This window comes from Phasianus colchicus, chromosome 17 (genome assembly GCF_987193195.1).
Source record: "Phasianus colchicus chromosome 17, bPhaCol1.hap1.1, whole genome shotgun sequence".
In the NCBI taxonomy this organism is placed as follows: Eukaryota; Metazoa; Chordata; class Aves; order Galliformes; family Phasianidae; genus Phasianus; species Phasianus colchicus.
Genome location: NC_143452.1, coordinates 5,970,698 through 5,985,408, shown reverse-complemented (window position 1 = coordinate 5,985,408; position 14,711 = coordinate 5,970,698). Strand labels below are relative to the sequence as shown.

At 37.8% G+C, this 14,711-nt stretch overlaps 1 protein-coding gene across 9 annotated transcripts in view; it reads right to left on the bottom strand.

Moving 5' to 3' along the window:
• Positions 1-14,711, bottom strand: part of EYA2 (EYA transcriptional coactivator and phosphatase 2) — a 93,274-nt gene that overhangs the window by 38,483 nt on the left and 40,080 nt on the right. For all 9 annotated transcript variants that reach the window (XM_090152145.1, XM_090152144.1, XM_090152151.1 and 6 more), the window contains 3 exons: positions 11,697-11,745; positions 10,962-11,104; positions 8,019-8,135 (listed from right to left, as the gene is read on the bottom strand). In XM_090152145.1, the coding sequence (XP_090008271.1) occupies positions 8,019-8,135; positions 10,962-11,104; positions 11,697-11,745 (309 nt within the window). The remainder of the gene's footprint in view (positions 1-8,018; positions 8,136-10,961; positions 11,105-11,696; positions 11,746-14,711) is intronic.

Below are 14,711 nucleotides of genomic sequence, written 5' to 3'. Positions count from 1 at the left end.
CTGACTTTATCCCGGGGACTCCAGGGCCACCAAAGATTAAAGCTTCTTTCTGATGCAGTCTGATCCAGGGCATGACACTGCTTCAAACCCAATGACAGATAACTGGGCAATATGAAAAAGGAAAGTCCTACATGTCACAGTATTGTAGACAGAAGCTTCAGTATTTGAACTCTGCCAATATAAATAGAAAATTTATCCAAAATGCATATTAAAAAAAAAAGCACAAAAACATGCAAGAGGGTTATTTGAAGCCAGCACAGCAGCTAAGAAACTCCTAATTTGCAAAGCCTGTGCTAACTGAAGCAGAGTCAGACTTATTTGTCCACAAACATCATCGTGTTCTTTGATTTTATGACTGCATTCTATTTTTTCATCTGGAGCATTATCTTACACAGTGTTTGGAAATGAGATACACCAAAAATCAGTATAATTTGCTGCACAAGTACCACGAAGCACATCTTTCCCAACTTTCAAGTGTTTGACTATGCAAGTATGATGTTTCTTGATGTAAATTTTTGTGTGTAATTTTATATTAGCTCTTCTATTGCCTTTTAGATATTTTCAAGAAAACATTATTAGGTATACCAAATCAATTATTCAGTGAAGCTTCTATAACACTTTAGCATATTCTATGCCAACTGCACCATAAATGAATATCAAGGCCAAGTCTGTAATTTCCCAAGCTGTTACCATCTTACAAATTTTCTTTTAACCTACAGAAATGAACAAAATACAATCAATAAATAGAAGTCTTCACAACATTCAAGAATTTCTTTAATGTGACTACTTTCTATGTTGATGTTGCATCTATATGAAAGAGAACAATAGAATTCTGAAATTATAGAATTACTTTAAATTTAAACTGTTCACTGTAAATATATGCCTCTACGTTGTGAAAAAATGTTCCCTTCTTCTCATCTGCTATTATTCATATAGTTCTATCACTCAAGATGTCAAACTGTGATTTAAAATCTCATTATTGCAAAGATGTATTGTTTCCTTTAAAATATAAGTATCTATCTAGCTTATCAGTGAAGTCTCAACAGAAATCTTAGTATTGTCTCATGTAAAGATATTTCAGTGTATTGTTTGGGTATTGTGTTATTGTGATTCTATGATTCTATGATTCTGTGATTAACCATTTTGAGTATTTGAAGTTACCTCCACAGATGTTGCCAAAATAGTAAAAAAAAAAACAGGTTAGAAAAACATAATTCATTCCTTTATTTTCTATTGATTCCCAGTTCCTCATCATCATAAGCTGTACTTTCTTCATCCAGTCCCATCATTACTCTCCCCTACCTTATTTATTCCTCTCCTAAAAAAACAAACAGAACTCTCAGGATTTCCTCCCACACTGCTCTTCACATTGAGAAAAAAGTTATTCCTAAATATTTTCAAAGCTGGTATTTCAAAATATTCATTTTCTGTTATTCCTCTGAAACTCCCACATCCCTTTTCCAAGTCCTTCCTTACTTAATAAGGACCTATGAATATATTTTAATATCAGTGACAATAAGGTTTCCAAATAGAAGCACCAAAAAAGCAGGAAATGGGAAAAGCTAAAGCAGGGTTCTCTCCTTGAATAGCAGTAGCACAGATCCTTGCAGCTTGTAGTGCATTGCTGTCAACACCTTTGCTTCTCCCTATGAGCTCCCTCTCCTGTATGATAGTTGGTTTTAAAACAAAGTAAATGTAGCATGGTCAGCCTTTCGTGTTTAGAAATCTTTGAAAGGGTGACTGTGCTGTTATTCTGGGAAAACTTGTATTTACACTGTAAAAAGTGAGGTCTGACCTCTCCTGAAGAGAGGCCTCTCCCTGCTGAACTCACCATGGAGTAGAGGACAGCTTTTCTGCCACAGTTTTAGACTGCAACTAATGCAAACCATCTGTGAAGCAGAAGCTTTTGAAAGAGGCCACTCATTTTCTACTGAGGTTTTAATTTTATGAACCTAAGACATCTGAGTTACAGTTCGCTGAGAACATTCTCTCCCTGTCCTTTATTTTCTGTGACTTCAGATGGATTCTCTATCTGTGTAACAAAGCATGGTCCATATTTCTGAAGTATAATTTGAAATTTGCCCTCCTCATACCAAATACTTGCCCTTCTCATCACCAAATACTAAAAGAATCAGGCTTAAAATAAAACATGCCACTTCCTTTGCAAAATTCATGCATGTAGAGCTAACTATTCATGCCAAATAGATATTTTATGGGCTAATATTTAAATATGTAACAAACTGGCACACAACTGCAAGAAATTCAGGCACCCCTTTGAAAACATTATCCAGATACCAACAAGAGCCAAAATGTTTTCAGCATAATGTAACATTTCAATCAATTAAATAGCCAGATTTTACTTTGTCTCAAGCATAAGCAATTCATTCCACAAACATAAGAAACATATATAAGTTAGCTCATTTCAAATCAGTATTGCACAAAGATATGACACTTTCTATTCATTCATAATTTGACAGCTGATCAGAATGGACTCTACAAGGAAAACAAATGCTCAGCAGTAGCAAGGAATTTCACTGCGTAGGTCCCTGGCCCCAAATTTATGTCTGCACCGAACTCAATACTGCTTTGCAATTCCTTGGCAAAGGAAAGTTATCCCAGTTACGTAACTGAATTTTCCTTTGTAATGTAAAAAGTATTTTGTGGGTAGATGAATTTGGCTATTAAAAAAATGGTCAGATCTTTTCCTGCCCAACAACAGTATCTGCATAGTTTTAACTGTTGTGCAATTTCATAGTTTCATTCCAGCTGTCATTTTAGCAATAATAACTGAAGAGCAAGGCATTGTCTAGGAATTAATGACAAGCTGAGAAGAGATGGCCTGATGTGCAATAAGGGGGTAACACAAGCTCATGTGACTGCAGGAAATACGCTATAAGCCGGCTGCCATTGCTCCCTCTACATAGCTTATGGTTTTCTATGTTAGCTAATGTGCCAGCACAGTTTTCTCTTAGTATTTCACATAGCTGATTAAATGATGTTTATTACATTCCACAGATTTCCTTATACATTTGACAGTGCATTTGCTCCTACACAGGATCAGATTCCATTCTGTTCCACTAATGTGAAGTCCAAAGTATTTTTCCAAGTGAACAGAAGGTCATCAGTGCTAACATTCACAGGACTATAACTAGTTTTCTCTTCATTCACAATCCAAGGGACAGGAAGATCAACACATCAGAAGAGAAACAGCAAGGAGGGGGATGGGGGATGATTCTAATTACCAGCAAGAATGGAAGTAGCATCTACTGCCTGCACAAATCCAAAGCAACTGTTTGCAGTATCAAGAAACTCCTCCAGTAACCAAGCAAAATAGAAAAAGTGTTGCAAAACTAGGTAAAGTCATATGTAAAATGCACAGGAAAATATGATCTGATGTCTGGAGTGTGAATAGATAAACAATACCTCTGAGGTTGTAAAAAGAAACAACAAAAACACTCCAAAAGAAAACAAACAAGCCTTTTCCTCCCAAACCAACATATTTTAATTGAAATATTCATTGAATGCTCTGACTGCCTATTTGGATGGATGAAAAATTTTATATTTATTATCATGAAATGTAGATGGTTTTACTAATCTTCATGAACTCTAACAGGCGTGATATCGCAGACAAAGAGAAGCACAGCAGAGATTCAGTCCGAAAACGCTCGGGTTGAAGACGACCTACTCTCTTCTTTGAGGAATGGAATCATTTGGGTATGACTACGCTTGGCAGAATACAAATGTAATTGCTTGCCTTGCTGCAACTGAAGTCTTGTAGAGAAGCCAGAAAACAGGGTGGTTTCACTAGCTTCTGAAGATCTTTCCACAACAAGAAGCAGTTTCCTCAATTGCCAGTTTAGATGGTAAGCTGCATGGGGCAGAGGTCGAATACAACCTTTGTGTCTCGTATGCTATTTTTATTACTGAATAATAATTTTACCAAAACTCTGAACAGCTCACTAATCTGCTAAATTGTAAGAACATGTGACTGTTGAAAAATATATGTTATGAAGCAAATATATTTCTGATACGTAGACTATGGTGTTCTTTGGGGAGTCAGTACTGCAGTTGCATAGTTGTATAAGGATCCATTAGGAAATAGCACAGACCTGAAGCAGCTTTTTTTAACGCACAGTATTTCAATTTTTTTACATCAAAGTAATACATGCTGTTACCTTCTCTTCCAATTCACAGCTCTAAAAATGAGTTGCCTCCCTGAACTGGTCACATGCATATATCAAATACTGTAGCTTCATTACAACAAATTAATTTTGTAAATACAGTAATGACTGTATACAGCACTGATTAAAAACAAGAGAATAAAGTCAGTCCTTCAGGATAAGCAATACTACATTTCAGTCTATTTGAATGTTACTTAGTCTGCCAAAATACTATCATATCCACTGTGTTACATGGAAATTAAAATCATTATTTCAATCTATAGTACCTTTGTGTTATAGTTTCATGTCTTTTCTGGCAGATATGGAACTTGCCAACCTCATCTTTTATATTATATATGTGTGTGACATACTGCATTAGCTATTTGGCTTATAAGCTCTTCCACATTTAATTTATTTTCATGCTAGGAAAGCATGAAAATAGATTTCCCCTTCTGGCTGTCTGTAAAATAGTTTTGCTTTTTTTTTTTTTTCCTTACCACTTAGTAACTGAAAGAATGTTTTATCCTCGTTATTGCTTTTCAGTGGACTCTGTTCTTGCTCAAGATCCAGAATACAGTTGGTAACTGCAGTTAAAAATGAAAAAGCTGAACACTACCCCACTGCATCTGCATCATCTGTGTTTGTGGATAAAATCAACAGACTTGAGGAAATCTGGCTTCAGAAGTGCCAAAAGAGCCATCAGGGAGGTGAGGCTTCAACCTAACACTTATATCCAGCCAAAGCTTGTGTTGGTTCCAAAGAAATATGAGAGCAAACCAAACAGCTCCAACTACCTGGGCACGTACTGAAGGAGAACATTTGTCCTAGAGCCTTATGAGACAAAATATTTGTCATCCAAAAGGTCATTATTCCTTGGTGATTGGCATAACACACCTATTTCCTGGCCATGTAATTCATAAGCTAGGGGACTGTGAGGATTTGCACAGTCTGCACAAGCAGCTCCAGATTCATGGCCTGACCACCCACGCCTGCCTGCAGTCAACTTCGCTATGTTGCTTTGGGAGCTGATATTCAAGAGAAGCCAACAGTAGTCAAAAGTTATTTCAGTTAGGTACTTGAGGTATTACCAACTTACAACACTCACAGAGCTAGCTTGAAAAAAGCATTTTTTTCTCTCACACTAAAATGCAAAACTAAGCAGCAGAAACTCATGGAGATGTCCTTCCTTGATGATCCATTGCACTTGTCAGACTCTTCAAGATCTCTTCTCTATTTTGTGTAATAAGTATTTTATCCTTGCAGTGAGGGTTAAGAGCTTGACTCTTAAAGTCCCCCTGAAATTTGATTTCATAAAAGTATTTAAATAAAAATTTGCACCTTCAGCTGTTTAATCTCATCAGCCAAAGTCCCTGCCTGGGGTCACTAATGGGGTGGCCAACAAGGCTGATGTGAATCTGACAGAAGTCCCAACGGTCCTGGAGCTTGGGTGGCAGGGAGAGTTGCTCGATTGGATTAAGGAGATGGAAGAATTGCCTCCCTGCCCCCAGGTGCTGCAGCGTGGGAAAGCACAGAGTGCACATTCCTCAGTAGCACTCAGCACAGGAAGGCTCCCAGCTTCTCACTCAAACCTTTCACCAGCACTCAACAGGGTAAATAAACTGCATGGTCAGGGAGCTTCAGACTGTTCCCTTCATAAGCAAGGAGAAGAGTAGAAATATTTGTTTACAACAGGAAGACACATTTACTTCTGCTCATTTTGCCTTGGAGTAAGCACCTGCCACATGCAGAAAGTTTTCCTTTTGTGTTGACAGCTTAGTGAGCTGGCTGAAATGATCTGTCTGGCATAAAAATCTGAATGAAAAGAAGCAAATTTATCTAACACAGTAGTATCACCTTAGAAAACATTACCTGAAAGCATCTTGGGCACATTCATGCTCATGCTCACTTCTGCATAAAGTTTTTTCCGGCCTGTTTTGGTACAACATTCTCGATTGTCAGTATTCCTTACAAGTGTAACATTTTCAAGTGCTAATTAAACAAAACTTGTTTGTCTAAACCTCTTAATTGAACAAAGGGGCCATCTTAAAAACTTCAGTCCCAAATGAGTCAAGAGTTTGCCTTCCCAAATAGCTCAGATTCTTCTAAGCTAACACAAAGCACATGTGGGAGCTGAATTCTGGGAAAACGCAAAGCAATAGAAACATAGATGGGAATACACTGATCTTCCATGGCAGGAAAAGAAAATGCCTATGCTGAGTCAACAGTGTTGCAAAAATCATTAGCATCTAATCACACCGTGGTTACTCAGGATGCAGAACAGAACAGGAGGGTGCATACACAATACTTCAGCCCACTGACAAAGCAGCAAACAAGCCATCAAACTCCAGCATCTACCATTGCTGGTGATGCAAGCCAGTTTTACCAACGAGAGAGGACTTCCACTGCTGACAATGAAAGACAATCTCCAGAGAAGACTGAGACATTCGAGGAGTAAAACAGAAAGCAAAAAACAAAGTCCTATTTGAGATAGGATGGATGAAGTCTGCAGAAGTCAAAATGTAGAAAATCACAGCTCTGTGGGGTTTTTTTTGTGGTTCAGCCTTTCAGAGAGATCACACTGCTGCCAGCAGAGCTGCTGCAGTTGTATGCAAGCTGCTCCTAAACTAGTGAGTCTGCATACATTTAGCCACAGCAGTAAAGGGCACAGCGTAGCCTGTGTGATTGACCCTTCCCACTCAACAGAACCTAAGATGGACAATGTTTAACTTTCTAGAACATACTTTCCTCCAAAGATACTCATTCATTTTGTGTATAAAATGATTGATAAAGCTGAAATGGTTATCCTATGGTTCATCTCATCTGCTATCATTGCATTAGAGTTGGTCATCACTGCTTGAAGAATTTCCTGGACAGGTATTTTTATGTTTAGATTAACAGAATATATACAAATTTTAACACTGCCCCTCCAGTTCACTTGACCAATGACTCAGCAAGTTCCAGAAAAATAAATAAATAAATAAACAAAAAAATAAATAAACATAATTCATGAAGATTAAGAACAAGGCATGCTGGAGAAAACAGCATGTTATAACACTTAAGAAAACAAAAACCTCTCTTTGTGACAAGCAACATAAAGAAATTTAATTCCATGCTAAAAAATGGGTTAAAAGGAATTACAAGTGAATTTCCAACATTTTAATTTACTTCTCAGTTTTCTTTTTTTCAGCTTTAAACCCTTCCGTGACTTCCCTGGAGTTGGCAAATCAACACTGAGTATCATGGAATCTGGTGTTTTGTACAGCTTCTGAAATTGAATGACTGAAAATAAGTTTTACTTTTAGGAATGAAGTGTATTTTGACCTTTTTGGTTGTAGAACAAAACAAAGTGTTACAAAGCTCCACGCAGAAGGCAGTGTCACTGAAGACATAAGGAAATCCAGTTCACTATTATATAATCAATTAATATTTTGACAATAGTAAAACAGTTATTCTAAACTTTTTAATTCTTTACTCAGGAACTTTAGGGAAAAAGCAGCTGCTTTCAGCTCTACTTTTCAGAATTTTACTTCAGCTGGTAGCCTGTTGTTCAGCGGTATTGGTACTTCATAAGTTAAAAAAGCTGGATATATTAAACACAACAGTTTCTGCAGAAAGGCAAAGCTTAAGTTGGTCATACACAGAGTTTTGCTAGGGTGCCTCAGTGCTAAATCTAGTACTTTTGCCAGAAATTAATTCCTTGATAAGCACAACAGAACTCTAAAATCTTACTTTCTCTCCTACTCTGTCTGTCTATTACTAATCTTTTTATTGTAATTGCAAAAGAAGAACTGATCTAATAAGAAGTATGTTATTCTGACCTCTCACGATACATCCCGCAAAGCAGCAAGCTGTACTTACCATGCATTTGGTAGGTATATGGTGCTTGTCCAGCAGTTGGGGTACTGAAACTGGATCCATAACTAAGAAACCCACTCTGTCCTGGGGAATGGCTCAAGCTGTCCTCTGTTTTGATGCCTTTGGAGGAGCACAATGCAGGAACCAAGAGCAGAATGTGTATTTTGTCACGTAAAGTTATAAAAAAGAAAGATTAGGAATTCACAATATTTCAGCTAGATTTTAACTACACTTTACAATTTTTTTTAATTATCCTCAAAGAGCTCTCAAGTAATACAAGTCAAATGCATTCACCACAAATAGTATTTGAGTGAGCCACATTCTGTATTCACACCTGAATGAACTTTTCTTAAGATACAGAAGCAAACACAAATAACATTGTTTTCAAAAACTATTTATGGAAAAACAGTTTTGTTTTGGTGTTAAACAAACTCATTGACTCAAGACTTTTCTGAACAGTTATCGGGCGCAAGCAATGATTAACAAAGAAACAGGACCTGCAGCAAATGAACCTCAAGACTTCTGTTCTCAGTAGACATATCTTTTACTTCCATTATATTTTCAGGTTTGGTAATTAAGTATTTATTAGCAGGTCATACAGGAGGGTTATCATTTATTCACTAAGATATAACTTCCAGTTCAGGAACAGTAGATATAAGTCCTGAAGCCACAAAATATTTTCATTACTAAAATCAGGCAATTAAACTGACAGTTTAGCAGCAGCACTTGCTGATTCAAGCTTTGATGAAACCTTTGCTGATAGTAAAAGGGGCTGATATTTTATTCAGAGATGCTGCCAAGATTCTACAGCTGTATTGTTAATATAAACAGCTGAAAGGTGCGTCTTATTATGAACCCTTCGGTGTGATTCTCCTCCTTCTTTGCATACCTATTTGCACAAAACAAAAAATAGCCACGGACACGTCCTGAGTACTAGAGCACTAGAGCTAAACAAAGACCCTGTTGACATTCTGGCCTTGGATTTATACACTTCCCAGGCTGCTGTTGTCTGTTAGCACTTACAAACAAACTTGCCAAAAGACAAGATGAATTCACATGCCTTTCACCAAACATGCTGTTTTCTAGCTTAATGACTCTTAGAAGCAATAAGTCTGCATTTGCTCAGGTTGGGAATAATTTCCCCCAGGTAATATCTTCTCTAATAAAACTACTTCTTTAAGCTTTAGGTGAGAATAGCTGCAATATAATCTGTGTACAAGTTAGCATCAATATGACAATGCTGTATTGTGAAATGCAGGAAGTTTGTTTGGACAGTGAGTGAACATGTGTTAGTGCAGGCGTTCGGGTCCATTACTGCTAGGGAAGTAAAGGGATTTGTGAGTGTGTGCAGAGAAGCCTCTTTTCATAACATCCCATGATTTTCAATTACATCAGCACTCTGCATGCAAACACTCCATCTACCCTAGCTACAATTAATCTTCAGCGAATGGGCCTTTTTGGAAGTCTAAAATTGTTGTCAGACAGTGAAATAACTTAGCACCAAATTAATTTCCACACAATGTTCTGTTTTGTCTAGAAACTGGCTGAGTTTTATTTTTGAGCCTAAAAACAATACTGCTTCATTGTTCTTGGTTGTCAGCCAGGTGGAGTTTTTCATATGCTGTGCTGAGTATCTTAGAGAGGGTATATGGGGTTGGGGGAGGAAAATCACTGCTCAAGGATGCTAAGAGGTCATCCACAGGATTTATAAGCAGCATATGGGCCTGACACATGTATGCCCCAAAGACTCAAGGCAGTAGCAAATGGCTCTACTTTCACCTGCTCTAACAGGACAACTGTTCAGAGTTTGTCTTGGAAATCAGCCAGCTGATGCAAACACACAAGTAGCTCCAGGAAAGGGTCTCAAAACATTTCTCTCATCATCCTGGTAGACCTTCATCTCTGCCAAGACCATTTCCCTGACCTTCCAGACTATTGCATTGAATTTCCCTTCAGGAAAAGTGTTATCAAAGGCTGTATAAAATCTTGTTGGGAAAGGATACTGTGTTTGCCAAGCAAATGAAGGTGTTTAAGAGTGTGAGAGAAACCAGCAGCAGAAACAGAGCTATGAAGCTGCAATACTCAGCACTCATGAGATCAGCTTGGAATAAGGAGCCTCAAAACTTTCTGTTAAAGAACTGTGCCTAAGCAAGAGCAGTATCCCTTTGGTCTTCAGGAGTGGAAAGAACTTCCCAATTGCCTCAACAGCATGCTATTTCCACGTATAGCTTGAAGACATTTAACACTTGGTTTGCCAGGCTTTCCACTATTAGGAGTGCTGGTTTTTAGTTAGTTCTCTGCCTCAATCTTCCAGCTGCACCCAGCACAGCACCATCTCTCCACAGCTGCTTGTGAGGCTGGTGTAGGGAACAAAAGTTAACCAGGGTTTGAAATTCCTATGGCACTTATTGCTAACAATCATTCATTTAAACACAAATAGTCTTCCAAAACCAAAGCACTCTGTAGCTTTTCACCAATGCCCTACTTTGTTTTGTGTCCCAGATCTTCTGTAATAGCATACAGAATTTTTTTCCTAAAGTAGCTTTTATTATTGAAACCCAGGAGAAATCAAAGAAGGCAAAACTAATTTTACCTAAATACCATATTCATTGCATTGTAGTGAGTCATGGCAACAGTCACAGTTCCTGCTCGCTCATAAGTGGAACATCCTACTGAACCTGAGTTTTTCATACTGTTTCCTATCCTATTACTCACCATCTTCAACCTTAAGTAGTTTGTAAGAGCATATCCCAGGATATAAGGAGCTGACAGCTCAAAGTAATCCTACCATTTTTAACAAAGTCAGCTTTTCCTTTAACACTTAGAAGTGAACACTCCCAATATAGAAATAACTTTTCACTCTAAACCTTAAGTCTTCAAATAAGTTTTTTTAGGAGCAAAAGGAAAAAGATACACTCAAAGATAACATGACATCAGGGTACTCACTGTAGGAAGGTATGGCATAGGGCTGCGCTGGAGGAGGGTAGGAAGTGTATGCAGCAGCCTGTTGGATTCCTGCACTGTACTGAGTCTGTCCATATGTTGCCATTGTTGGGAAAGACTGGACTGTCACTATATGGGGATAATGTCTATTGAGAACAAGAAAACAGAAGGTCTAAGGCAATAGTTACTGCACAGTCTTCTAGAGCACATGGAAAACATTTCTAGATATTTTGATAAAGCACAATTCAACTATGATGGTGAATATTTTGGGAGCTCAGAATTTACTAGACTGGGGCAAAAGTTTCTTTTAGTGTACAGCTCCTGATTTAAATTATTAAGATGCATAGGAAATTTAGGGCTGTGCAAAATACGTGCAAGTTTAAAAAAAATTCAATACTCTGATTGTTGTGTTTCACTTTGAGTTTGCCAAACAACACATCATGAGAAACCTCTGACATTTTTATGTATTTCTCTGTGGTCACTAATAAACAAAGCAACATTCAAAGTAATAATGTTTGGATTCCCAAGGGTACGAATGTACAGCACATGGTACCTCAAAACTTCTTTCATTCCATATTTAGCAAGATTAGGGACTATTTCTTCACTGGGCCTGAGACATACAGAGGAACAGGTGGATAGGCGTAAGACAAATGCTTTTTAAGGTTACAGAAGTCCACACAAAATGTCTGTTTAGCAAAATATGTTTTTAAAATGACAGCACTTGGCAGGAACACTCACTTTGTTGAGTACAGATGGAGAGGACACTGTGGTGCTGCTTTGCTGTTGCCTGGAAAACAAAATTAAAGGGTCTTAAAGTTTCATCATGTTCGTTTCTACAGCCAAGATGATACCACTGTTTTTACAATTGCTGGTTTGAGAAAAACACACAGTAATTAGGAGATACTGTTTGGAGTGAATCTCCAAAGAGATGAAGCAGATAAAACTATTATCTACTTAACAAGAAATAAATACAATTTTATTTAGCTGATGGTACTACTGATTCACTGAGTTACTATTTTCTTCTTATCATATGACTGATCTCAATCACGAAGTTGGGCTTTAGTAGGAAGAATCATACATTAAAAGCAATAAAGGCAACTACAGTGATAACTAAATTGATTTGACTTTTTTTGACACTGCCCTAAACCGTGACTCACTTTCTTTAAAATAATAAAATGCTAAAACATTCAAAGACAAAGAAAATATAAGAAGTTTATCACTTTTAATTATCAGTCCTGATTTTTTGCATTAACTATAACCTACCTTACTGACTTGGCAATAATCAAAAACAGTAAATGAAACCAGTAGAAAGTACATCAAACAAGTAAGATGTGCAAGATGCTTGCCAACGTGTCAAACAGTTGTGTCTTGCAACACCAGCAAAGAAAAAAGTGCCCCCATTTTTATCTGGAGACATATTTACGCTTAACTTCATTAAAATAATCTAAATTAAAACTTGTAAGCTGCCTGCAAATTGTACTGAAAATACTGTATTTAAATGCCACCATAAATATTATACATGCCGTCATTATGCCATTCAATTTGTGATTCTCTGACCCTGGTTGGAGTCAGTGTTATTACAGCAGTATAAATGCCAACACACCTTCACAATTATTAATAGTGATATTAGGCACTACACCTTCAGCCTCTCTATCTGCTGTCTGTATCAATCAGCACATCAGACTAATTGCATGCAGTTTCTCCAGGGAGAAGAACATCACCCATCACGTTCTCTGCTGATTGTAGCACCACCACCCTCCACATTAGCTGCTGGCATTTATCATGCAATTTGTTACATGCAATAGGAAATAATACCCAACGTTAGGCAGATCTCTCCACCATGGGAGCACAGGCTGAGTGGAAAGGTAGAGTCCTGCAGAATCCCCAGTGCTGCACATTGCCATCACCAGGCAGGAAACATCCACAATGCTGTCCCATGCATTGTCATGGCCATACCCACCATGCTACAGATGCGTTATCTTCAGTTCAAAGTTTTCAAAACAGAATCACTTCATTTGTTCAGCAGTTTGTAAGTTGCCAAATTAAACATTTAAAGTGTGGTTTATTTAATGAAATATGCAAATATACATAAGGTCTAAATAAATGCAAATAATCCTATGGGTTTGAGTAACTTGTTATGCCATAAATCTGCAGAGAATTTTCAAAATGATCTGACGTGCTTGAATATGAAATATTCATTCTTCCCGGTTTAACACTCTTTTACAAATGTTCTTTCTTCAACAACTCTTTTTTCATAATATTTTACATGGCTTTATCATTCTACATCATAACACAATACCACTAATATATTTTTTAAGAGAGGTATTCAATCTGATGTATCTTTTTAAAAAGTAAATTGTATTAAAAGTCTGTTTTCATTCTTGCTGACTTTTGGGAGCAAATAAATGGAAAAACCCCAATGGAGGTACACAAGTCTTAAAAGCAACAACAACAAATGAATTACAATATATTAATTTTTTTTAGAATGTTAATTTGTATAATGTCTCCTATATCTAATAATAATAGTGAAAAAAGAGCTGCATTTTATAAGAAACAATTGTACTTCCTTAAAACATTAAAATACCTAGAACACACACTTCCTTCAAAAAGGACACCCTTTTTTCACGAACCTAGCCATCTTCAGAGATAATTAACAAAATTTAAGAAATATCCATGTATTCCTTTCTCTCTTTTCTGGGATAACTGTAGTGTTTAATAACTACACTTTAGGTTAGAACAGATCAGAAATGTTACTGCAGCACTGAGTTACTTTAGGAAAAATGGCTTTGGCAATAAAGGCACTGATGACCAGGGGAATACATTTCAGAGTGAGCTGGGAATGACTACACACTGCTGCTGCTAAGGGAAAAATGTAACTTGAGTACATCTATCTGTGCTGCAAACAGACCTCATGTGCTCACAAGCCTATGTGCAGAACTGTAATTTCTTTCCTAGCACCGTGCTGGATGCCTGCTTTACCCTCTTCTCCTTGATGGGTATTAAAAACAAAAACTCATCCCAATACAACCACAATGATAAAATACACTTTTATCACCCACTCTTGTCTCTCACTTCCCCGAAGTACTATTCTGTGCCGTACCCTTCTTATTGTACCCATCTGCACAACAAATTCAAGCCTGACTTTTCTGATCCCACTTCTCCCAAGCTGTCCTCCAGTTTCTGCAAGAGCTCTCCCTTAGGTTGATTACATCCCCAAAACCCTACAGAATGATAAAGATCACATTTACAGTCCCCTTGGGTCTTCTTCCAGGGCCATCTGCACTACCTGCTTTGCACACCAATCCATTCACAGAGGAAGCTCAGGCAGGAGGACAGCACATCAGCTGCAAGGGCAAGAACTGTGAACCCTATCACCCAACCCCACTCTGTGGACACTGACTGGAACAAAACCATTAAGACCAAAACCATTCAGTACAAAAAAGACAGGGATCTCTTGGAAAGAGTCCAGCGGAGGGCCACAAAGCTGGTGAAGGGCCTGGAGCATCTCCCCTATGAAGAAAGGCTGAGTGAACTGGGTCTGTTTAGCCTTGAGAAAAGAAGACTGAAGGGGACCTGATCCAGGTCTATAAATATCTAAGGTGTGGGGGGCAGAGTGGCAAGGCCAGACTGTTTTCAGTGGTATGTGGAGACAGGACAAGGGGAAACAGCCAGAAACTTCAGCATAGGAAGTTCCGCACAAATGTGCGCAAGAACTTCTTTATGGTGAGGGTGATGGAGCGCTGGAACAGGCTG